We start from the raw sequence: 24,644 nt of genomic DNA on the forward strand, positions 1-24,644 counted from the left end.
CGGCAAAATGGGTGTGCAGATGCGTGACAGCAAATCCGTGATGTTGTTCTGTAAGGGTGTGCAGGAAGCGATCACTCCCTTTCTGCGCACGTGTGTGTTGGTTAGTGGATGTAGAGGTTATCTTCCTCTGCAACACAGGTCTTCCTGGAGTACAACAGAGTTGCCTATGTCCGCACAGAGTGGGCACCCCACCCCCTAAAGGACGCACAACACGGTAATCATCGCGTCGATCCGTCGCAGGGTGCAGCTGGCCATTCTTTACTCCGCTCTTCTCGTCTTCTCTTTTTGTCTTTTATTTTCTTCTGCTTCTCTTGCTGTGTTGGCAGGCAACAACGCTTTATTTTTTTCCTTTGTTTGCCGTTGCTCTGCCTGTTGTACACCCAATTTCAAGATACTGACGAGCACATACACAACATAGACGGTCACCTCCCAAGCGGCAAGGAGGAGGAGGAGGGAGGGGGTGGGAAACAGAAGAGGCACAAAGGGAAAGACGAAGCACGCTGATTCGGTTTCTCTAGAGCGGCGCAGGAAGAAAAAAAAAAAGAGACACTGTGAACTCAACACACCCGGATGCATGTTGCTCACGCGCGTGTGTGCCCGCATGACAATCCTTTTGCCGAACACTGTCCACTGACTGTTCTTTCCAGCGTCCATAGGTGTCGTTCGACGCATCGACCGATCCACATCCAAAACCCTTTACAGTAAAGCTGCATGCTTTCCTCATTCCTTTTGCAACATTTAGAAATATAGATAGACACAGAGAGGCGCGAGGCATCAACTAATGCCGTTGATGGAGCAGAAGAGAGGGAAGCGCATCTTCACAGACGAGTGTCTTACATACACTCTACTTTCCTCTGACCTTTTTGTGTGTTTTTTTTTTTTTCTGTGCTCAGTAGCAGCACGCGGCAGTCTTTCCACTCCCACCGGACCCCCACCCTTTCCTGTTCTGTCTCCACTGTATCCTTGAAGCCCACGTGTGCTCTGCCTACCCCCTACGCTTTGCCTTCGTCCTGTGTTTCTATTTTCTACCGTTTGTTTTTTCGCAGGCGTTCTCTGAAAGTTGCGCGCGGTGGCCAGTGCAGAGCAGGAGCCGGCCCAATATTGCCGAAACGAGGTTGCGACGTGACGACAATTTCCGTCTTTCGACCTCTTTTGCGAGGCGCGCACTGCGCGAGAAGAAATTTGTCGGACCTTCGCCAGGGATGGAGCAAAAGAAGCCGATCGCTGCGACCGCTCGCACTAAAACCCCCTCGGTGAACTCTGGAGTCTCGGTACTCCAGAGTCTCCAACGTGAGAATGACACGCTTCGGTCAGAGCTGCTACGGTCGAAGCAGCACAAAACGCAGTTGCAGCGACAGCTGAATGAGTTGCGCACAGTGACAGAGCAGATTGTACGGGAGGTGACAATGTCGAGCAAGGAGCAAGTGCGTGCTCTGGAAGAGCGTTGTCGACTCCTAGCAGATCGGCTTGTTGCATCGAAGCGTGAGGAGCAGGTGACCGAGACGGCGCGCGTAGGCTTTCTTCTCCGCTCGCAAATTGAAGAGCGTCAGTTCCTGAGGCGGGGATTAGAAGCAATGCAGGAGGTTTTAGTCGGTGTGGGCGACAGCGCTGCATCTGGATTCCGGAATGGCCAACTGTCCGTCAGCGCTTCTACTCGCCCAGCGGACGAGGGGCGAGATGGAGAAGTGCACACCGGAGACTTGTACCGCTTGATGATGACCGTCTCAGACGCCTTGCATGCTCATACAGCTTCTGCAAAGCTCGAGAAGGCGCGCACCCGGCTGACTCTCGAGCAGGCCGCCTCACTTCTAGACGAGCTGCGGGATGCTGTGGAGGATGCGACGCGCGCTGCTTTTGACGCTGCTGTTCAGACCAGCGTTGTCTGCGACGCGGGCACCACATTGGCGGCTGGTGGTGACGCTTTTCAGCTCTCGTCAATGCTGATGGCTCCTCGTGGCACACCTGCTGCCACCGCACAGAATGCCAGTGGCTTTGCCGACACCACATCCTTTCTTCACCGCCAAGGCGCGGGCGCCTCTCCGTTCGCTTACTCGGCGATGGCGCCATCGCCTTCCGCGCAGCTTAGCTTGGAGCTGGAGTGGGTGTGCGACGTTCTGAAGGCTTGCATGAAGGGCGCAACGGAGGTGCGCGTGCTCCTCGGCGCCGCTGCCGAGGGTCTCAAGGCTCCGCCACTGCAGCAGCGTCGGCGCGTCGCGGGTGACCGCTCCTCGGCGACCGAGCAAGTCCCTCCGCTGGAGTTAACAGCCAGTCCTGAAATGAATGCATTGCTTTGCAGTTTTCTTGAGGATCTCTCCACTATCAAGGAACGGGCCGCCCGACAGCAGGAGGACATGGCACGGCAGCTGGCTCACGAGGTAGAGCGGCACTTCCAGTCCACACAACAGTACGAGGAGCGCGTAAAGCTTCTCGAGGCTGAGTGCGCGCGGCTGCTCTTTTACATGGAGAAGCAGGCGACGCAGAGTCCGAGAGTAGATGCGACAACGCCGACGCCTGCCCGCCAGCACGCGGCGGTGTCCGCGATGCTCATGCCGTCGTTGGTGCCCGTCCAGGACACCCATATCACACCGGAGCGCTGCATAGCGACTCGTGGTGTGGCGAAGCTGTCTGAGCGGAGACCCGCTCGGCCTCCACGAAAAACGTCGGCGGAGACCTCGCGTGTGCTTCTTGCTGACCAGCGCACCCCTCCTCAGGTAAGCCGCTCGGCAAGGCCCATGGAGGCGCAGGATGCGGCGCTTTCCACCTCGGCTGGCCATGCCATAAAAGTTGACAAGCCAGCGCATGCGAACCGCGACACCTCGCCGCACTACTTCCTGCAGGAGTTTTCGTTAGACCGACCCTACTCGGCCTCTGAACAGTCGCGCGCCACGGTGCCTATCGCTCCATCTCCCACGGCTTCTACGATTTGGTCTGCGTATAGAGATCGAAAGGCCAGGTTGCAGCACCTCACTTCAGAGGCACTGCGGTCACCGCCGGGACTTCACTCTCCACTTCTCTCTCCTGCACCGCCAGCTGTGCATCCCAAGACCCTCACCACGACCACCAGCTCTTCGACTGCCTTCGCACACAGTCTCTCCCCACAGCGGCGCTCGACGACTGTGTCTACGCCGCCACGGCAGCAAGGCACGACGACGTTTCGCACCGGCACCCCGACACCCGTGCTTTCCTCTGTGTTCTCCACGCCAAAGAGATCTTCAGTGCATCCCAACAACGCCGCGGACGGCTCGGTGTCGCCGCACAACCTCACGCGCGCCGCTGCTGCTCCCCTCTCCTCTGCGGAGCCGCCGCCTGCCATCACAACTGCCGCCGGGCCGCGAGACCCTACTCCCCCTCTCTCTGGCACCCCCGTCACCACCTCGCGTCAGGGGCACAAAACGAGTCGTCATCGCACGCATTTACCACCCCAGCTTTACGATGAGGCAGCTGCCGACTTTTTTTCCTTTCACTCTACTAGCCTTGGGGCTGTTCCCTCGACACTGTCATCGATGCAGCGACTTCGGTTGGGGTCTTCGCAGATGAGCGACTTTGGCGGCACGGCAGAGATGCGAACGCAGTCTCCTTGGCGACTGGTACAGCCCACATCGAACTCCAACCGCGCTTCACCCGGCGAGTCCACCGTACTGAGGACTGGACGGCAGCTTCACACCCCACCCGGTCCTGTCTCGGGGGTGCTGTTGGGACACGCCTCTAGAGGCGGCGGCGCGGTGGACACCTTGGGACAGGCGGAGACGCCCGGCACCCCTCCCATCTGGCGCCGTATCAAGGAGGAGGCGTCCTTTCAACCCCATCATTCACCCTCTCCGATTGCCGGTGGTGACGCCTCCTCGTTGTTTGGCACACCTTGCGAGGTGCCATGGGCAAATGTATGAGAGGCTGGGTCTTAATGAGTTGTTTAGGGTGGGAGTGGGGGGAGGGAGGACGCAGGAGGAGGGGGGGGGACAGCACTCTGTGTGTGTGAGACGGAGAGCGACACTCGTCACGTTTGCCAGTGGGTACGTGACTGTGTCCGTGCTGCCTTTCGAGTACAGATGGTTCACACTTGTGTTTGTGTGTGTGTATGCCCTGGTACGAGTGCCACCGCAGGCACGCTTAAGCGAATTTGAACTTAGGAAGCATTCACAGGTGCCCTCTTCCCTCCGAGTGAGACGCAGCATGCCGGCACTCGTGCATGCTGGGCGGCGTCGGTGCCTTGTGTGTTTATCTCACGCAGAGTACTCACAGCGGGAAAACAAAGAAAAATATGCGGTCCTACGCGTCTGGTCTTTTCCTAGCGTTCACGACAAGACGTTATGCAAGCATGCTTGGCAGAGGGTCGAGACGGCAATACAGACACACTTTGGCTTCCTTCCTACTTTGTGCTCCTAGGGACTTGCCTTCACGCACTTTTCTACCCCCCTCCCCCCTCCCCACCACCACTGTGTGGCGCTTTCCTCCTTTCTTGACACACGCGACTTTCGAACTTGCACTTTCTTTCTCCTTGAACTGACTCTACTACCTCCTCTCATCTGTGATTGGCACCCCTCGCCCCACACCGATGACATGGGCTCAAATGGCTTCATTCTTTCCTGTGCTGCGCGCATTCATGCGCACCCACATATATATATATGTATGCCCATGCACGCCTACGCGACAGTCTTTTTGATTTTTTTCCTTCGTATCTGCTTTGTGTGGAGACAGTGAAGGAAACGAAGACAGCCCGGTGACAACGGAACAAGGTATTTGAGAAAAGAGGAGAGTGTATTATTAAGTGGAGTGTTGGTCAACATCTCCGAGGCCGGGCGCCGTATCTGCGCCTCTGCGTCTTCTCCCTGTGAAGACAGCAGCGCATCTCACGTTTCTACATTCATTGTACTCACAGCACCATTGTTGGTACGACTGCGGCTTCATTAACGCTACCGTAGCCCCCAGCCTCAACCCTTTTCCCTTTTGCTCTGCGTGCACATCTTCACTTCTTACGACTCGACTCGCCAACTACCAGAGGAGCACCGTTCCCTGCTTCACCATGCGTGACCGTCGTCTCTTGCTGAAGAAAGATGCGGAGACGGACGCCACCGAGGTGAGCATGCCGGCGGAGTCGGTGCAGGAGCGGTATCAGCGTGCCAAGAAGCGCCAGGCCAAGGACACGCGACGTGGCGTTCTTAGCTACCTACTCTTTATTCTTGTGTTTCTCGGCATTCCACTCCTCATCGTGGCGCACTACACGCCCTTCTTCGTGTTTCAAAGCCTGCGCTGTCATCTGCAAGAGCAGTACATCTGGTCAGACAGGACCGTGCAGGCCATGGAGGACGGTTACACTCGCTACTTCAACGAGCCGCCGCTCTACCCGTCTAGGGAGTACAACCGCACGATGATGTGGGGCACCTACGAACCGAGCCGCATCTTTGCCGTCAAGAGCCGCTCTCTACAGCCAGTCACTGTGGGGATTGCGTGGTATGACTCGGCCATGGAGCATCCTCTGCGCCACACGATGCCGTACTTGCACAACAAGGTGAACGCCCCGCGCACGACGCAGAAGAAGGACAGTGACCCTGAGGTCATGCAGGTGATGTGGACCGTGAACGATGGACTGCACTACGCCAAGGAGGTGGTGGAGGACCGAGGAAACAAGGTTTCTCTCGAGATTGAGTTGCTCAAGAGCCCGTTTGCAGATGCCTGGCACGTGCGCATCCACGGTCGCGTTGAAGGCAACTCGCCGCTGGTTATGGTAGTGTACATGTCGCACGCGGACATACAGGAGCGTATAGAGCTAGAGGCGCCTACTGAACGCAACGACGGCGACTGGAGCCCGGTGCTGAAGAGCCGCATGCAGTCAGAGGGGGAGGCAGAACACACCGACTTTACGCTCCGCGTCTATGATGACCATAGCCCCCTCTACGATACCGCCCCATGGCACGTTTATGGTCTTCACACCGACGTCGAGAAGGCCTTTCAGCGCACGGCAGTGGACGCGGTTGGTGCCACGCCTGCAGAGCGTGCTGCGGCTGGAGGCAGAGGCATTGGTGGCGGCGCCCACGTTGGCGAGCTTCAGCAGCAACAGCTGGATCTTCGGCGGCTGCCTGAATCTGTTTTCACCTACATCCAGTCGAAGGACCCGCAGTCGTTTCAGACACCGTCGTCATGGATGTCGCACAACATCATGATTTTGCGCAAGGCGTACGACTCAAGCTTCCGCCTCCAGCTGTCGTTGAGCCCTGTTGACCATGCCCAAAGCAATGCGGCTCTGGAGGCGTCGACCACGCATAGGGTCGGAAACCTTGTCCCACGCTACGAGGCGCTCAGCACGTGTCAGCTGACCAATGCGCTTCGGTGGAGGTCCAAAGCGATCAGTCTGCACTCCGCCAAGATCTTCCGCCCATGGCTCACGGTGTTCAACAGCACCCAGGGCCTCTACGAGCGCATTGCCACAAGTGCATTGGCGGAGTTGTTTGGATCACTAACCTTCACTAGGGGTCACTACCTGCATGTATCCGCCGACGTGGACGACGCCTGGGATCAGCAAGGGCGGGCCGCGGAGCTGTGGAGCGACAAGCAACTGCAGGCGTCACGGCAGCGTGTCAGCGCGCTCGCTGCTATCGGCTCGCGCACCGACGAAGCGTATGGCCAGCCGTCATTGACAGGGCTGCTACTCTTGTTTCTCACACGGTGGAATAAGGAGATGGCGAAGGATATTTTCGCCTCATGGCTGCTCGGTGCGCAGGACCCAGAGACGGGCTTCGTGCCTAACCGCGCCGTCTTCAGTGCCGAGACGCGCTCCTTTACACCACGGGCGCTGCGCTACGAGCATCCCACCATGGCTTCCCCACCAACGCTGCTCTTGGGGCTGGAAGAGTTGCTGAAGGAGATGAGTCGCAAGTCGGCGCGACTCGCATCGGCGAACCGTCGCAAGACACGTAACACCCCTGAGTACTTCGAGAGGGAAAGGGCTGCTGACATGGCATTTCTGCGCACCATTTTGCCCGCACTGAAGCGCTGGCGCACGTGGTGGCACCGCACGCAATGCGGAGGCGCCACGGACGAGCTGGCCCGACACTGTCGCTCTCGCAGGCCTCTGGAGGAGTGGCCACTGCAGCCGACGGAGGACCAGCCGGAAAGCCTGCTGGTATACCGCTGGCGTGGCCGGGATAGACATTGGTTGCCAACAAGCGGCATGGAGGACTACCCGCGGCCCATCTGTGCTGGCGAGCATCACCGCGAGGCGCACGTGGATGCTTTTTCATGGGTTGCGCTGCTGAGCACATTGATCAGCCGAATCGAGACTGAGTTCTTGCATGAAACGGAGAGTGTTCGTCTTGACTGGGAGGCTCACCTGAACGCTGTGCATTGGAATGCCACAGAGATGCGCTACGGCGACCGCATTGGGTGCAGCAGCTGGACGCATACTCCGTACTTTGGCTACGCAAACCTGTACCCTGTGATGCTTGGCGTGGTACATCGAGACCTCTCCAGGGCAGCGCGCACCATTGCGCTAGCTCAGCAGGAGCTGGAGAGCGACTACGGGCTGATGTCCGTGTCGTTCTCATCGGTGCGTCTTGCGCGTGAATCGGGGCTGCCACACCATAACATGTGGATGGGGTACGTGTGGCCCTCTGCCAACCTGCTTTTCCTCTACGGTGTTAAGTCCCACTATTTGGAGGTGCTGGACAGCACCAGCTCCGCGGCCGGCGGCTTGGCAGAGACGCAGCTGCACCACTTCTACACGAGGCTTCGAGTGAACATGATAGAGGCGATTCGCGGAGGGTCGCGTTGGTGGGAGTACTACAGTCCCCTTGACGGACGGGGGGAGGGCAGCAAGACGCACGTTGCAACGCACAGTCTGTTGCTTGGCCTGCTGGACAACTTTGCGTAAAGCTACGAACAGAGACGAATAACGAGAGAGCGCGCGATGGACGGGGCGGGGGTCGGTGTCGAGTTGGGCTGTGGTGGGAGCAGCGGAGGAGAAAAGCTGAACATTGGTGCCTTGCACGTTGGAGGATCAACTCCTCGTTTTCCGTTGCCCACAGGCTCACCTTTCATACCCTCGATACCTGAGGGTGGCGTCGCCGTCAGCTTTGCCTTTTTTGCGTCGCTGTCGCCCAGCTCCTCTTTTCCCCTTTTCTGCAGGCACGCAAAGCGACAGCGGCAGTCGCTCTTCTATGTCTTGTCTTCCCCAATCTTGCGTTCCGCGCACACCCTCCACATATCCCTCCCCTTTGTCGGTTGCACGGAAGTCGTGCAGAGAGAGGAACGGTGTAAAGCTACCACATCACCAGCAGACAGGGAGTGGGCGAAACGATTGTGTTGCCTTTGGCCATCTTCGCTGTAACGCAACCGATAACGTATTTTTTTTTTTTGCCTTTAAAGGCCAGAAAGGCGCGGCCGAAAGATCTGGGAAAGGGAGGGGGAGGGAATGAGAAGGATGGTTTCAGCTGATGTGCATATCGGCACCTCCCTCTCTTTCCTCGTCATCTGTCACCCCCCCTCCCACAGACGCGCTCGTACGCGAAGGCAAACGCTGAAGGAGTACTTTGTACATTCGACTACCGCTGCTCATCATTACAGGGGAACAACGGCCACACGAAAAGAAAGGAAGTATCAGAGGGTAAATACGTTCCCCCTTTGTCCATGTCGACACGTGCGTCCTTGTTTTCTGACTTCATCTTCCCCACCTTGTTGTGACGCAAAGAACAAAAGGGGACCCCAGGAAAGAGAGAGGGATCGATGAGGGAACAGGGAAACGGTGTGCGTCGGAATCGGCAGCGAGGTAATGTTCTGACTGCGGCTTTCTTCTCCCCCTTTCTTCTTCCGCGCTGCCCGCTGCTCGTAGAGCACCGATGCCGCTTTAGCATCGGGCCGCCTCTGCTTTCGCTTCTCATGTGTTATGGAATCTCCACTTCGCTGCACACGTCTTTCTTGCGCCTCCTTTTCTTTCCCCTTTCTTCTTTGACCTTTGCTTTCATATTCACTACACATGCGCGTACACGTTTATATCACCACACTCATACACATTGCCTCCTTACGGAAATCCACACAAAGGCTTATCTGCTCGCATCTTTCTCGCGTTTTCCGTCAAACATGGGCCATCTTGACCAGTGGCGTTCCCGCCAGAAGATCGGGATGGGCAAGGGCGCCCGCTGCTGCGTCATTTGCTCCAACCAGAAGGCTCTCATCCGCAAGTACGAGCTGAACGTGTGCCGTCAGTGCTTCCGTGAGAACGCTGAGCACATCGGCTTCACCAAGCTGCGCTAAGTGCCAGGATGGTGAGAGGGAAAGAACTGAGTGTTCTTCGGCGAAGATGAAGTGTGGAGGTTGTGTGATGGCGAGGCCGACGTGGGCGGGGGAGAGAGCGAGCGGGCTACGCTGTGTGCGCTGTAAAGGCAACAGGTGCGCATATGCGCCTGCTTCATATCACCACAAGCACACACGCGGCCGTGTGCGTCTCTACCTTCCTTTGCCTTTCCGCTCTCACTGAACACCGTCTCGCCGTCACACTCATCTTGGGTTGTCTACCCAAACAACGGACGAGCTAGTAACTTCCAAGAGTTTCTTTATGCTTATTTCCACTGTCACCGCCTTCTGCTTCTCTCCGTGCGTACGCGTGTGCTGGGTGGTAAGCGAGACTGGACGTCAAGTGAGCGAACCGGTGCGTGGGCGCCCCGTGGGAAAAGGTGGAGTGGGGCAGGTGGGCGACTCCCTCCCTCTCTTTTCTCTCGATGTCCCCCTCTCCCCTTTCCTGTACGCCCACTGTCCGTCTTGCATCGCTTTTTCCAAATCACACCCACCGGGGGAAGGCCTGCTTGCGCCCGTGAGGAGGCACTTTAAAAGGCAACGTCATAATTCAGTGTTTTCCCTTCAAAAAAGAAAAGAGGAAACAAAAATGTAACACAGCGCAGTGGGCATAACAGGGAAATGCGCGATGCACCAGGAGAAGTCGTAGAGAGGGAGAGCGCACTGTCATGGTATCAGTCAGCAACGCTGCTGTTCGGCGTACGCTGCCTCTTCTCCTCGCAAACACCCTCGTCGCTTGTGTTGTTATGTCGCTAAGGTCTACAGACATGCACATATCGCTCATGGACATGCGCACTTTCCCCCGGTCGCTCTTCTCGTCGCTCTGCGCTGATGAGATGAGGGAAGGCATGGGTGTGCGATGTAGTGAATCACGGACGCGCGGCGCTGCTTGAGGTGGCGGACCTGAGCACTATCGGCGGTGGTGCGTGTTCTTCAGCGAGTCGCGGTATGTAGCTCCCCGAATGGGAGTGTCTACTACTGTTGTTCTCCGATTTAACTACTCTCTTGTCCCCTCTGCTTTCCTCTTTTTCCCCTTTGTTGTGTGAACGCTCGGCGACTTTGCCTTTCTCATGCCTTCTCGTGCACCCCTCCATTGCTCACTGACGCCTGCGCCTACACTATCATTGTCGTGACTCGCTGCTACTGTCCGCGTGCAACTACAGCCTTGCGTCTTCCGCCCCTTGTATGCCAACGAAGCAGAGAGATTCACCCCAAAGAAGCAGCACTCTCTGATCGACTTCCCTGCAGTTTATCAAAATACGTGCCGACGCCTACATACACTTCAGTCATCTACGTACGTCCTTTCTCTCTACACCACCCCCCTCTCCCAACCGACCACCAAACGTACACAGCAACACGCATCAGCCAAAGCAGCAAAGCCATCTTATCCCGCGTGCGCTCTCACTTCTTTCTTACCTCCATTTTTTTTCTCTGAATTTGTACTGTGGAAAAAGAGTCAACAGAAGCTTTTTTTGTTTTGTTTTGCCAGGGTGGGCATCGTGTTATACGAAAAGCCCCACGCACACACCCAGAGTACGCGTACGCGCATACGTTCTCCAACTCAAACGGACGAAGAACAAGAGGCAAAGTCTGCAGCATTGGTTGGACACGTGTATGCCTGCGCGCACCCGCACACACACGAGACAAATACACCAGTAACTTCCCCCCTTTTCCTTCCCAAAGCGAATTTATTTTAAACCTTTGCTTTTGTTGGCTTTCTCGTTCTTGTTTTCATCTCCGTGCGCGCGTGCGAGTGTGAGCGTGAGTGTGTGTGTGCCCTGCTGTGCCGCTGAGTTTGTGTTCTTTGTTTTGTTCTCCTCTTCTTTGGGTCCTTCACTCTCCCCATTTTTTCCCGCCTTTCCCTCTTCCTCTCTCCCTCCGTTCATCTGCTCTTCTCTGTTTGCTCTGCTATTTGCACACTCCCCAACTCCAGGCGTCCCCTCCCCCCTCTGCTTTCTCTTTCTCTAGTGACTCTCCTCCGTCCTAGACGTACCCCCCCCCCCCCCCCCCACACCCACACCCACACACCACTATACCTTTGCATCACCATGAGCTCTGCAGGCTCCGATACAGCGGTACAGCATGTCGACCCTGAGGCAGAGGTTAGTGGTACCCCGCTAAACAACACCTCCTGCGAGGAGGCGGTCGCTACAGACAGCTTTCACATCAACGGCGCTGGCAAGGATAAGCCCCTGTCCGAAATTCCTTCCACCAAGAAGCGTCTCTTGCGGAAGGAAAACAAAGGTGGGGCTGCTGCCGAAGTCGCTAGAAGGCTTAAACAGGAAGAAAAAAGGCTCGCTGAGAAAATTGCCAAGGCGCGCGAAGCAGAGGCTCAGGCAGCGAAGGAGAAGGCGAATCGGGTGCGTCAGGCCGAAGCTGAAAGGCGCAGGAAGCGAGATGAGAAAGATGCACGTGCTCAGAAGGACGTAGAGGAGGAGCGGAAGCAGAGAGAGGAGCAGAAGCGCCAGCGTGAGGAGGAGGAGAAACAGCGGGCCGAGATGGTGCGCAAGCAGCGCGAGAAGTCCCAGAGGAAGCGCGAGGAGATCCAGAGGCAGCGCGAGGAGGAGATGAAGCGCCGCAAGGCTGAGGCGGAGGCCGAGAAGCAGAGGCTGAAGGAGCTGCAGGAGGAGCACGAGAAGCAGCTGGAGGGTGCCCGTCAGCATCGCATTGCGGAGGAGAGGGAGACACAGAAGAGGGCCGAGAAGAAGGCCGAGGATGATTTTGCTGCGACGCGTCGTCAGCGGAAGGAGGAGGAGGAGCAACGGCAGCGCCAGCGTGAGGAGGAGGAGAAGCAGCGAGCCGAGATGGTGCGCAAGCAGCGCGAGGAGTCCCAGAGGAAGCGCGAGGAATTGAAGCAGAGGGAGGCCCAGGAGGCAGAGAAGATCAAGCGCCAGCGAAAGGAAGCACAAGAAAAGCTGCAGAAGAGGCGGGAAAAGGAGAAGGAGGAGCTCCGCAAGAAGGTCTCTGAGCGTCGCATGAAGGGCAAGACAGACTCAAAAAAGGAGCAGATTCTCCAGCAGAAGAAGATGGCTGCTGCTGCAGAGCGAGAGCGCCTTGAGGAGCAGCTTAGGAAGCAGAAAGAAGCGGAGGAGAGGGAGATCGCGGCAAAGCACAGGCGAGTGATGGAGCAGCTAGAGAAGAACTACGAAATCGTTAACGAGGAGGAGTACGAGCGGGAGCGCCGGGAGCGGGAGGAGAGGGCAAGGGAGGAAAGGAGAGGTATGGACAAGGTAACTGAGGAGGTCCTCGTGGATGCATAGACGACGACATTGAATGAACGAAGCTACGTCATGCGCGCGTGAATACTAGGGGAGGGGGGACTGCAGTGAGGAGGTGATCTGTGCCTCTCCATGCGTATTGGAGGCTACTCCTGGCATCGCTAGCCACTTTTTCTCTCTCTATGGTGCCCGTTATGCACACACTATTGTGTTGCTTCTTTTTTTTTATTCGCCACTCACTTCCTTTTCTTTGGTTGATCACTTCGCCACTGCCACCTTTGTACCTCTACGGGTGTGTGTATGTACTTTGCCTGGATGGCACCCTCCTCTCCTCTGGCCTTTGCACGACGCCATGCTGACTATGTAGATGCGCCTGCTTGTGGGGACGATGCTATTTGACCTTGTCCTTCCCTTTCTTTTTTTTTCGTCTTGCCTCACCTCTTTCGATGAACTCGTGTTCTTGTTTGTCTCTTTAGCGTGCTAACGGGCGTGCATGCGTGTGCCTCTTCTTGACACCGGTGGATTGCTCTTTTTTCCTTTGTCGTATTATGGGCAGCATCCCCTCGCATTGGGTGCCTTGTACGCCATCCTCCCTCTTCCCCACCCCGTTCTCTTTTCAGGTATCTCAACGGGCGCACTTTTACTTCGATGATCTCTCTTGTATTCCATGTATGTTAGCTGATGGGTTGCTGGATGCTCTTCTACGCATCTACGTCAGAGTCCCTCTATCTGTGATATCTGTACCACCTTGCGTATGCTCTCAGTCGTATTCCTTGCCGGCAGGTACTCTTTCATAGACGGAAAACAGGGCTCTTGCACGATGAGGCGCTGTGCTTTTACACTGTTGCTGAGTGATGCCTCTGGTGTGGTGTTGCGTCGCTCTCCATCTCTGTACTTGTGTGTATGGTTAGGCGAATCTAGGTAGAAAGTGTGTGTGTGCGTGTGTGTACTGTCGCTCTGGCTGTTTCTTCCTCTGCCTCTCTGCGTGTATTCCTTGGGCCACACACACACACACACTCTCTCTCTCTCTCTCTCTCTCTTCCCACTGTCCCTCTTTGCCGGTGTCCCGCGCGTGTAGTCTCTCTTTTTTTTTTCTGCCTGTTCGTGGTCGTGTGTTTTGCTTTTCAACATCGCTTTAATGCATTTTTTTTTTTTCATTGAACAGGTTTTTGTGCTCCTCACTCCCTTTCTGCCTCTCATACGCCGGCTGTATACCTCTCTTTTCTCTCTCTCTGACCTTGTCTCTTCTGCGAGATACCCCCCTCTCTGTATTTCTTTCAGAAGACATACGCTCCTTTCCAAGTACATGCAAGTGCGCGATCGTAATGCACTCTCTTTGGCCTTTGACTTCTCTGTCTCCTCCCTCTTCCGTTCTTTCGCTCTCATGCAGGGTATGTGCGTATAGCGAAGCAGCCAGGGAGAAAAGAAGGCCATAAGCTCTGCCGAAAGTTATTGGGATTTTGAGGAGGGTTATGTGTACTGCGCGCGTGTGTGTAGATGCGTATGAATTCGTCTCTCTCTCCCTCTCCTGAGATTATCAAAAGGGTGATGCAGATGCTTTATATTTATATTTTTATTTTAGCCACTCTTCTTCACTCTTTCATGCACCTCGTGTAGCTTCGTGTTTTTCCTTTAGTTCCATCTTTCTTTCTCTTTTTTTTTTTACTCCACTATGTGAGAGGACACTTGTGCGTGTGTCTGTGTGTCTATGTGTGTGTGTGTGCGTGTCTATGCACCCGCTCCGCCCCCCGAGGCATACTTCCTTCCTTTTCCACATGGAAGGGCAAAGGAGAGAGATTCCCCAGACCCCAAAGTTATCTTTTTTTTTATTTGCTCTTTCTTCCTCTGTTCAGTTTCCTTTCTTTTCTCAGGTCAGCCCCGGCTCTCCTTCGCGACTCTTCCCCAGTTAATCGCCCACCACCACCATCATCATCTTTGTCTTGGACATTTGCCGTCGTCTTGTCCGGAAGAAGCGAGTCAACCTCTTTCTCTTTTATTCCTCTAAACCAAGCAAGAACGTGAGGCATGAATGCACCAAAAATGAAAACGAAAAAGGAGAGAAGAATAAACACACCACACACGCGTTAGGGTCAGAGGTGAAGGGGGCGACGGATCGACGCAACAGCTTTGTTTCCTCTCACGCACAAACACCCAGCCACAAGTGCTTTGTCTCGTCGTCTGCCTCTCTTCCTTTCTCCACCTCTTTCCTTGGAGAAGTCAGGGGAGAGTATGCCATATGCTTTAGTCGGACTGGTTCAAGGCTCCCTGATCTTTCTCCTTCTATTTCTACTCTTAGCATTGGTGTGCGTTGGCGCATGCATGAAGGGGTGGGAAAGGGTAGAGTAGGAGTTGAACGAAGGTGGCCAAGACGGCGAGTGTGATGCACGTCACGTCTTCCCTCCCCCCTCCCCTCCCCTCCCCTCCCCTCCCCCTTTCCCTTCACTTCCACCCCACTGCACCCCCTTTCCTCATTTCTCACGCCTCTTTGGTTGTCTGCACCGCCCCTCTTTCTTCTCGCTTTGTCTTTCTTTCGTGTGCCTCTTTTGCAGGTCAGAGCATACGTACATATACATAGAGGGGTGGTGGTGGTGTGTGTGTGTGTGGGGGGGCACGAGTGGGTAAGAGAGAGTCATCCTCCTTCTCACACCGCCCTCGCCTTCTTGGCGTCTATTACTGTCTTTCCCCCCAACCGCGTTAACCGCCACCGTTAGCACCTCGCTGCAGGGGGGAAGGGTGTGCTCTCTTTCTCTTTGCTTCTTTTTTCTTACCCGATCGTGAAACGTCGCCCCCCGCCCCTTCTCCCTTCCACTCCAATAGAGGACTCAGGCAGGCGGCAGTGGAGGTGCTACAGGTTTGCGCGACGCATTCGGAGAGCCCATTCACAAAGCCGCAAAGCAAAGCGGGACTGACGCCTTTCCTCCCATCGACGAGCCCGCAAAGGTGCTCGGATAAAGGAGCTTTGATTGCCGGTATCATCCAAAAGACTTTATCATCATGAGCACGGTATGCCACCTCATATTTGTGTACGGGACGCTGCAGCGGGGCGAGAACGACTACCCGTACTGGTTGGCTGATGAGGCTGAGGCCGTCTTCGTGGCCCGTGCACGCACTGTCAGTCGTTACCCCTTCTTTGTGAGCCTTCCCCCCGACCACTCCGAGTGCTTGCCATGTGTCCTGAACTTCCCTGATTGTAACGTGTCGGGGTGCGCGCAGGTCGAGGGCGAAGTCTATTTAGTCTCAGCGAAGATGAAAGCGTGGCTTGATGTACTGCAGGACATCGCCGGTGGGACGCACGTGTCTGTGCCCACGCCGGTGGAGCTGTGCGAGGCTCCAAGCGCGTCATTTCGGGCACGCGGCGGATCCACAGCGGCGTCCCTCACGTGGCCAGGGACGGTGGCAGGGGAGGCGGTGACAGTGACTGCTGCCTTGTACTTCAGCGCCAAGGGGTACCCGGAGGACTGGTCATCGCCGACCCCCCGCAGCAGCTCCCAATTGATTTCCAAGTTCTCGGTTGCCAGCATGTTACGTCTCTATGGCGACCGCTTCAACGGGGGCGTGCCAGCGCATCTCAGGGAGACCCAGAATTCGGCCAAGGCAAAAGTCATGCAGGCGGAACTGAATGCGCTGCCTGAGGCGTATTGGCCGCCCTCTACGATTGCCTACCGCGCTGCCACCGCCAAGGCCCGCGCGGCTCAGGCGGATGAGGAGCACACGAGCGATACGCCGCTCATTCCGTGCCACGGTGCCCCACTCTTCCCCAAACCGATGATTCTTTTCATCATCGACGGCATCGGCGACAATACATACCGCGAGCTGGGCGGTCGCACACCTCTGGAGGTGGTGGCAGGCGTGCCGGTTCCGTCGCTGTCTGAGTATTCCCCTGCCAGAGAGTCTGCTTTAGCACATTCGCTGAGTGTGACGGAGGAGATGCTCGTGGACAGTGCTGCTGCTGGTGCTGCGTTGTGCGAGACGGTCAACGAGCATGTTACCCCTGGAATCAATGTCGTGACCCGGCACGGCGTTAGCGGTCTCATGGATCCCTACATGGCTGGGAAGAGCTGCGGCAGCGACACGGCTCACCTCAGCATATTCGGGTACCCTCCCACCACGTACTACCGTGGCCGTGGCGCCTACGAGGCACTAGGGGCTGGGCTAGAACTGGAGGACGAGGACGTCGCCTTCAAGGGTAACTTCGCTACCTTTGCAGACCGAACTGAGGAGCTGTGGGGCGACGAGGACCCCGCGCTGGAGGCGAAGGCTGTGTTGTCGACGTCCTCAGCACACCAGTATGTCACCCACCGCCGGTGTGACCGCGACTTCGCGGCCGAGGGCCCGGTGCTTTGCAACGACCTCAACGGCACAACGGTGGCCACTGACCTGCATGGCATTCCGTTCGAGTACCCCCACACCATCAAGATGTTGTACGCTACGGAGCACCGCTGTGGAGTGGCGCTGAGCGGGGCGCGGCGAGTCGTGCGCGCGGACGGGTCGTCGGAAGTGCTCGGCATGCTGTCTGACAAGATCACCGGCACAGATCCACTCATGGACGGGCAATTGCTGCTGCATTGCAAGCCAACGGTGGGAGAGGGCCACCCCGAGTACGCCGCTGCGGCCTACACGTGTCGGCTTGTGGAGGCTGCCTCAGCTGTCTTGACGCGCAGGCTCAAGGCACATCCGGTGAATGAGGCTAGGCGCCAGCACAACCGCGCCGTCGCCGCGAGGCTCGCGGATGAAGCGGGTACGAGTGGCTCAAACACCGTGGCGCGCAAGAACGTGGCAAACCTCGTCTTGTTCCGTGGGGCTGCCAAGAAGGGGTGGGTGCCGACGTTCGTGGTGCGCCACGGCCTTCATGGGCTGATCCTAGCACCGACCTGCATTATCAAAGGACTGGGCATCTGCTGTGGGCTGCGCGGTGAGGTGTGTCACGCATGCGACCCGACCGGGCAAGAGTCTCTCCGTGGTGCCACTGGTGACTACCACTCGGATCTCATGGTCAAGGTGAGGGCCGCATTGCACGCGCTGCGAATCGAGTGCCCGTTATCGCACGAGGCCGCGGTGACAGCTGCCCTGCAGTCGACGGCTATGACAACACAGCAGGCAAGCCGCATAATTGACCCACAGTACAACTTTGTGGTGATTCACGTCAAGGGTGTCGACAACGCTGGACATGACAGGAACCTCAAGCTCAAGCTGGAGATGCTTCGGCGGTCTGGGCTGGCGATGGAGGCGCTATGGAGTGCGCTGCCTGCGGGAGCCACCATGGCCGTCATTGCAGATCACTCCACTCCGCTGGGACTTGGCGACCACTGCTGTGAGCCGGTGCCGGTATCGGTGGCTGTCAAGCGGACGACCTCTGATGGCGTACTCTCCGCGTTCCCGATCGACGGCGTCGAGTACTACAGCGAGATGATGGTCACGTCAGGAGCGCTGGGTCGTTTCCGCGGTGACGAGCTCATCCCTCTCATGAAGCGCGTGCACCACCACTATCACTACGTCTAATGCACCACAGTGACATAGAAGTGAAAGTGAGGAACGCTTTGAATGGCTGATCGACACTCGAGAGCAGTATCCTTTCTTTTCTCTTCGTGTGTCTCTGTGCATGTGTGTGTGTGTAAGGGTGGCGCCTGTGTGTTGTACTCTCGTTATCTGCCACCTGGTGAGCGTCTCTACGGGGTCTGAGAGATGCCTGCATGTGGCCAACGGCTGCTGCTGTTGTGAGTGCTGCCACCGCTGCATCGTCTCCACGACGCTCATTCTTTATGTGTGAAGCAGCGAACGCACGATCTACAAGACACGTATGCGAAGGACACACACACACACACACAAAGCTAGTCGGCTACATTGGACGACGTCACAACGTGTAACACGCTGTGTCTCACTGCCCTCTCCTTCTTCTCGCTCCTCCGCTCGCTGCGCTGTCGTCGTTATGGCTGAAGGCGCGGCGCAGTGTGAACGTGGACTGCGATCCCATCGAGGATGAGGTGGCCAAATTGGGAGAGGTGGGGGAGGGGGGCCGAATGAGGTCATCTTTCTCGCCTGTGCGTCTCTCGTTTTCTTTTTCCCCTTACGTTCTCCTCCCCGTGCCCCCCTCCAAGAAAAGATGATGACCCTCGTTCTCTTTTACTCCACAGCGCTGCAGTGTGCCTCCCTCCCTCCCTCTCGGCCCCCCTCTCTCTGTTGTTCCATCCGACGCCACAAACGCAACACACGCACGCATAAACGCCCTCTTGTGGTCGCCGACTTGCTTCATGCTTCTACTACTCATGCGCATATTCGCACTTTTCCCTTTGGCGCCTCATGTGTGCACATCATCGACGACGACCATGAGCAGTCTGCCTTGCGCAGGTAGTTGTTGTCAAAGGCGACGCTTGCCGTCACTGTTCCCCGGGCTGCCAGCCTCCTCTCCTACCCCGCTTTCTCCCCTCCTCTTCTTGTGCTACCCTTCACCTCTTCTTAATTGTTTTGCTCTCTTTGTTCTGTTGCTGAGGGTATCAGACGACCGAAGCACTCGCACCCGCGGTCCACGCCAGACATATCAGCCATACTGCTGAAACTCCCATAAAGAGGAGGCTTCTTGTGCCTATCTGCGTGCTCCAGCGATTGTTGTGCAGTATTGCTGCGGACTGTCCCCCCTTCTTCCGTGGACCGCTTTCCGTTTGCTCCTTCCTGCCACGTTACTTCGCTTTTTATTTGTACCTTCAAATTCTCTGTTGCCTCTCTTCCTTCGCTTCTCGGCTTGCTCTGCCCCCAACCTCTTTCTCGCCTACATTTTTGTCGGGCCATCGCAGTCGGCATCTTCGCTGGTTATTTGGGTAGACTCTCGGAGTCTCTCTCTTGATTCTCGCGGACTTCTCCCCGCCTGCGGCATTGCCATCGGCGCATTCGCCCTTCCCTCCGGTCAAGCTTTTTTAAAGGTGGCGTCCTATACCGGCATTCCTCCTCGTCCGCACGACGTCCGCACTGCCAGTGCGGACACCCACGTGCCTCATCAAATTGCAAATGCAAGCGCGTTCGCCTGCCAGCCATACAGAACAGCTGTGCCGTCGCATGCGCCTGCGCAACTCACTCCTCCACAGTCGACTTCTACGTTGCAGGATGGCATATTGGCGGGACGGATCACGAGTGCAGAGAGGAGAAGGAAAGCACTTGACACCGTCGCTCGGAACGGCACTCATGTCAAACCTCCGCAGCACTCTTCATCGTGCTCTCCTGGCACAACCTCGAGGAGCGGCAACAATGATTTGGGTAACAGCAGTGGCAGCGAGGTGAAGCCACGCTTGGTGGCGAAGGCGATGGGTGTGCAGCGGGCGACAGCGTTCCTCAGCGCCATCAGTCCAACAGAGCTGCACCCCCACCCTCTGCGCGGTACCGCTCGATCCAGCGCCCAGAACGACAGCGGCAGCAACTCCAGCTCCCATTCCGACAGCCTTGGCGGCAGTTTCAACAACATCGAGACCAAGGAGGAAGGAGCAGTTCTGGATGGAATGTCGCGTGCGCTGGGCCCTGGTACCGGGTCGAGCGGCGTTCTGCGCAATTTCGCGATACACGTTCCCAACACTGGTGGTCTCGTCGCTCCGGCCAACATCCGCGTCGGAAGCCTTGCTAGTGCTGCCACACAAAGTACGTCTGCTCCATCAGCTGCCAGCATAACAAGCGGCAACGATCCCGACGCCCCAGTGACTCTCGATGCCGTCTCCACCGCTCGTGCGCACTTCTCGCGCTCCATTTGTGGTGCGTCGGTTAGCAAGGCGGTTTCTCAGATCGCACCGCAGCAACTTCAACACCGACGCCGCCAGCCCTTTGCCGCCGACGCTTCTTTTCGAAGCAGGCGGCAGGAGGGCTTTCTCAAGTCGCTAGGCAACAGCCTGAAGCCCGTCAAACGGCGTCGTCGTCACAACAACAGCAGCAGCAGCAGCTCTTCTTCCTCCAGCAGCAGCAGCCGTGGTGAGAGTCGGCGCAGCGCGGCTTCGCTGGTGAACAGCGGTGTGACGGCGGTCTGCGGTCTTGGCGCGGGTGCTGGTGGCGTTCGGCAGGATGCGGGGACGTCTGCTGCCAACCCCGGCGTTACTGCCGCTGATAGAGACCTATCCGGCACTACGTTGAGCGGTGGCGCCACTGTGCCCGGCGGAGAGTCGAATCTACCGCCACCACAGGGACATCGACGCCGCGTCAGCGGCAACAACGGGGGCAAGCCGCCGCTGCAGGTCCACGACCTCGTGAAGAGGGAGGGCCAGCGGGTGCGACTGCGGTGGATTTACAGCGACGTTCAGCAGCGCCGCTCGTCCTCATCGTTGTCATCTTCATCCCCTTCGAGCCGTCACTCTTCCAGCTCGCCGCAGGGACGCGGAAAGAGGAGCCCTAAGTACGTCCCAGGCGGCGGCGACGGGACCGCTGAAGATAAAGGTTCACTGGCTGCATCTGGCGCAGGTCAGCCTCCTGACCCCCTCGAGGGGGAGTGGAGTGGAACACCTCAGCATCTGTCCAGCGTAAGTCACACTCTCATGCCATTGTTGTCGTTGTCCTCCTTGTCCTCCTCGTCATCTTCCGACGGTAATTCGCGTCGTCGCCGCACTCGAAGCAAGAGGCGGTGGGAACGGCAGTGTTGGGCGCAGTTGGCTGCCACGCCGCTGTCGCTGTGCACCATCTTGACGAAGTTCGAACCTTGCGTGACATCGGTGTGGAAGGAGAACCAAGTGATACAGCCGTACCGGGGCGAGTCCAACGCGAGCAGCAGCAGGTCCAGCTCGTCCTCCAAAAAGCGCTCGTCCTCGTCTTCGTCGTCGTCATCGTCATCATCCTCCCCTTCGCACTCGCGGGACTGCAACGAGCTCACGTGCGAGTATCAAGATTTTGTGGTGAACAGCCAGTACCTCGCTGGTAACTACGCTGACCGCCGGCACGTGGCTGAGATGACCAGCGTGGCCGGTAGCTCCAGGTCTTCGGATGCGGGCCTCAAAATTCACTCGCTGTACTTGTCCTTCTCATCAAAGGCGCACTCTGAAAGTGGCACCCACAGCTGTCGTGGCAGCGGCAGCCGTACACAAAGCGACTCCTCCTCTTCTCACGGTAGCAGCTGCAGCTCTAGTCGGCGCAACCGCGGCAGCAGCCGTAGCAGTCGCAGCCACAGCAGCCGGAGCAGTCGGAGCAGCTCACGCAGCTCCTTAAACGTGCGCCACCGCCGCCACCATCACAGCCGCGGCAAGGGCGGCATCATCAGTGGCGAGGGTGACATTCGAAGCTACCGTAAGGTTCTCGCGCGACAGCAGTGCCGAAACAACCCTGCCTTCTTGAACGCATATTTCCTCGACACGGGCAACATCACCGGTGGCGAGCGCCGCCGAAAGATGATCTCTCTCCCCTCCTACCGTGTCTCGATGATCTCGTTCGTCGACAAGAAGATCTTGAAGAAGGACCTCAACCACAACTTCTACATTCAGCACCCCGGGCTTGAGGTGCGCGACATCAAACTGACGCACCTCCGCAAAATCAAGCACGAGCTTCTTGTTTACGCGCTCGAGGACAACTCCTTGCTGGACCTGACCACCACAGCGTACGCGTACTGGTACTTCGAGCGGCTCGTGGTGCAGGGGATGGTGGGCAAGCACAACCGAAAGGAGATCATGGCGGCATGTGTGTTGCTCGCCATTAAGTTCCTGGAAACGGGCGACCTCATGAAGAAGATCGCCTACTTCAAGAACCGGTGGCGCCGTTTTCACAACGTGTCTGGCGTGCACGTCGGCAATGTCAATGCGATGCTCGGTGGCGGCGGCGCTAAGGGAGTGGAGGAGGATGACGAGGAGGTGGTGCACGTGGATTGGAAGAAGGTGGAGGAGCAGGAGTTCCCCGTGTATGTTGGACTCGACTTTACACTGCTGCCCGGCGGGGACGGGCAGGTGATCAAGACGCACATTGAGCGCCTCCTGCAGCTCATCAACGTGACCTCGCAGGAGTACTACAGCAAGAAGTTCGTGTCACCCGCGTATCTGAATCACTACAACTGCTACAGCAACCTCTACTACTAGTGTAGGCTTGACTCGTGTCTTGCAGGAGTGCCTCTGCATGCCCGCTGTTGTTTGTCAGGCAGCGATGATGCTGTGTTATGTATCCGTAGGCTTGTGCGTCATTGTCTCTCTCTCTTTTCTTTGTGTGTGTGTGTGTCTGTGTGTTTGGTTTGCTCTTCTCAAGCAAGATGGCATGGCGTCTGGCCATGTCTCGCGTGTACGATCTTGCATCCCCTCGCTTCTCCCCTCCTCCCTCAAACCCACGCGCACAGGAGCAGGGGTCGGTGAGTCCATCATAGGCGATACCGGGCGAGATTATAGAAGTGAAAGCTGGGGGCTATTGTTGCGGCTGCGAGTGCCAACAAGGCCTGCGCTGCTTTTTACCTTCGCTCTGTCCGCCCTGCACTCTTCAGCAAACGAGTGGGTTGAGGGGGGCAGTTAGGGCTGAGACAGTTGGCGGGGGTGGTTGCTCATAATGCAGGAGGAGCACGCTAGGAAGGCCGACTACAATCAATGACGTTGTGATTGCGCTTCTCTTTACGCTCGTTTGTCGAGACGCATCACCGTCTCGCGGGAGGGTGTGTTCGAAGGGGGGACCGGTGGGGGAGATGAGGTATGTGTGTGTGTGTGTTGCACATCCCCCCTTTTCTATTCTGCGGCAATGCCGTTTGGCGCCGCCTACGCTCTTCTGGGTCTCTGTGGGTTTGCCTTTGCGCCCTGCTTTATTTGATCACCGATCTCTCTTTTTCCCTCCCCTGCGTTCCATCAACGTTGTCCTGCTTGCGCTGGGACCCTCTCGTCAATCTCTACCCCTGTGTCGCCTCACTCTCCTCCCTCACCCTGCGCTTGGTTCCCAGAGGTGACATGTGAAGAGCGAGGCTGTCGAAACGCCTGCTTCGAGTGCTGCCAATCATCAAATTGCTATTACAGACCACCACGACGCACACACCTACACCCACCCACAAAAACGAGCAGAGCATTTCACACCAACCGCGGTGCAAACTCATGTCCGCAGCGCAGCCAGCGAATGAGCAAATTCCACTGGTTAGGCGTGCGTGGGCGCGGTGTATAGCCCGTCTCCTTCCCTACTCGCCCACTGACACAGCGACGCCGTCATCACACAGCCTTCGCGATGTGTCGGAGGAGTACTTCCGGCGCTTTGTTTACGACCGCTACACGGAGCCACAGCGGCACTACCATACCCTCGAGCACCTGGAGGAGATGCTTGGGCAACTCGTCGCTTACGAAGCAGAACACGGCTGGCACGGCGCGTACAGACCAGCAATGGTAGAGGAGCTAGCCTCGTCGTCGGCGCCGTCGCCAGAGATCCTGACAGGCACTGACAAAGTAGCGTACGAGTGGACTGGCACGGTGTTGCTTCTGTCCGTTCTCTTTCACGACGTCGTCTACGATCCAACTCGTGGCGACAACGAGAATGCAAGTGCGGTGGTCGCCGCGGAGTTCCTCCAGATGATGCAGCGTGAGAGTGAGGCGATCATCAGCTCTTCAGTAGTACTCACTGCCGCCGCTGCTGCACCGACTAGCGTGGCCGGCTCGTCTGCATTGTCTTCCGCGAGTAGTATCACAGGCGCTGTGGACGATGTGAGCCAGCAGCACTCTCCTTCCTTCTCTTCTGCACTGCCGCTTCTCTGGGTCGACGCACAGGCGATTGAATTTGTGCGTGACTCCACAATGACGTACATACTGAAGACGAAGGAGCACCTCTTGGTTGAGCCGAAGCAGCCGTTGCGCCTGCCAGCCTCTCCTGCAGAGACCTCCACATGGGCAGAGACGGTGGTAGCGAGTGCTGTTGTGCAGCAGGGCCGTGACGACCCACTGCATGTGTTTCTGGATCTGGACCTGGCCATCCTTGGACACCCGGACGCCGACACGTATCGTCACCGCTACGCAGAGAACATTCAGCGCGAGTACAGCCACTACCCCCGCGCCGACTTCTTGAAGGGACGTGCTGGCTTCCTGAACGACTTTGCGCAGCACCCGCAGTGGTACAAGACACCGTACTTCTTCTACCGACTTGAGGCTCAAGCGCGACACAACACTGCGCAGGAGTCGAAGGCGTTGAGCGTGGAGCTGGCAGAGGTGCAGTTGGCATCCTGACGCTGCACCTATTTTGGTCTTCCGC

The 24,644-nt window shown here is 57.2% G+C and overlaps 7 protein-coding genes across 7 annotated transcripts; all 7 read left to right on the plus strand.

The window, feature by feature from the left end:
- Positions 1-1,202: 1,202 nt before the first annotated feature.
- On the plus strand, positions 1,203-3,887 carry LBRM_28_2390 (conserved hypothetical protein; the record flags this gene model as incomplete). Its single annotated transcript, XM_001566217.1, has 1 exon — positions 1,203-3,887. The coding sequence occupies one exon, from the start codon at positions 1,203-1,205 to the stop codon at positions 3,885-3,887; it is 2,685 nt and encodes an 894-aa protein (XP_001566267.1).
- A 1,133-nt stretch (positions 3,888-5,020) lies between these two features.
- On the plus strand, positions 5,021-7,864 carry LBRM_28_2400 (conserved hypothetical protein; the record flags this gene model as incomplete). The annotated part of the gene is made up of 1 exon (XM_001566218.2): positions 5,021-7,864. The coding sequence occupies one exon, from the start codon at positions 5,021-5,023 to the stop codon at positions 7,862-7,864; it is 2,844 nt and encodes a 947-aa protein (XP_001566268.1).
- A 1,205-nt stretch (positions 7,865-9,069) lies between these two features.
- Positions 9,070-9,243, plus strand: LBRM_28_2401 (putative 40S ribosomal protein S29; the record flags this gene model as incomplete). The annotated part of the gene is made up of 1 exon (XM_003723150.1): positions 9,070-9,243. The coding sequence occupies one exon, from the start codon at positions 9,070-9,072 to the stop codon at positions 9,241-9,243; it is 174 nt and encodes a 57-aa protein (XP_003723198.1).
- Positions 9,244-11,330: 2,087 nt separating this feature from the next.
- On the plus strand, positions 11,331-12,542 carry LBRM_28_2410 (putative glycoprotein 96-92; the record flags this gene model as incomplete). Its single annotated transcript, XM_001566219.1, has 1 exon — positions 11,331-12,542. One exon carries the CDS (start codon positions 11,331-11,333, stop codon positions 12,540-12,542), a length of 1,212 nt encoding a protein of 403 aa, XP_001566269.1.
- A 2,952-nt stretch (positions 12,543-15,494) lies between these two features.
- On the plus strand, positions 15,495-17,999 carry LBRM_28_2420 (2,3-bisphosphoglycerate-independent phosphoglycerate mutase-like; the record flags this gene model as incomplete). Its single annotated transcript, XM_001566220.1, has 1 exon — positions 15,495-17,999. The coding sequence occupies one exon, from the start codon at positions 15,495-15,497 to the stop codon at positions 17,997-17,999; it is 2,505 nt and encodes an 834-aa protein (XP_001566270.1).
- Positions 18,000-19,792: 1,793 nt separating this feature from the next.
- LBRM_28_2430 (putative cyclin dependent kinase-binding protein) lies at positions 19,793-22,522 on the plus strand (the record flags this gene model as incomplete). Its single annotated transcript, XM_001566221.1, has 1 exon — positions 19,793-22,522. One exon carries the CDS (start codon positions 19,793-19,795, stop codon positions 22,520-22,522), a length of 2,730 nt encoding a protein of 909 aa, XP_001566271.1.
- Positions 22,523-23,722: 1,200 nt separating this feature from the next.
- LBRM_28_2440 (conserved hypothetical protein) lies at positions 23,723-24,619 on the plus strand (the record flags this gene model as incomplete). The annotated part of the gene is made up of 1 exon (XM_001566222.1): positions 23,723-24,619. The coding sequence occupies one exon, from the start codon at positions 23,723-23,725 to the stop codon at positions 24,617-24,619; it is 897 nt and encodes a 298-aa protein (XP_001566272.1).
- Between the last annotated feature and the right edge of the window lie 25 nt (positions 24,620-24,644).

Source organism: Leishmania braziliensis, chromosome 28, assembly GCF_000002845.2.
Source record: "Leishmania braziliensis MHOM/BR/75/M2904 complete genome, chromosome 28".
Lineage (NCBI taxonomy): Eukaryota > Euglenozoa > Kinetoplastea > Trypanosomatida > Trypanosomatidae > Leishmania > Leishmania braziliensis.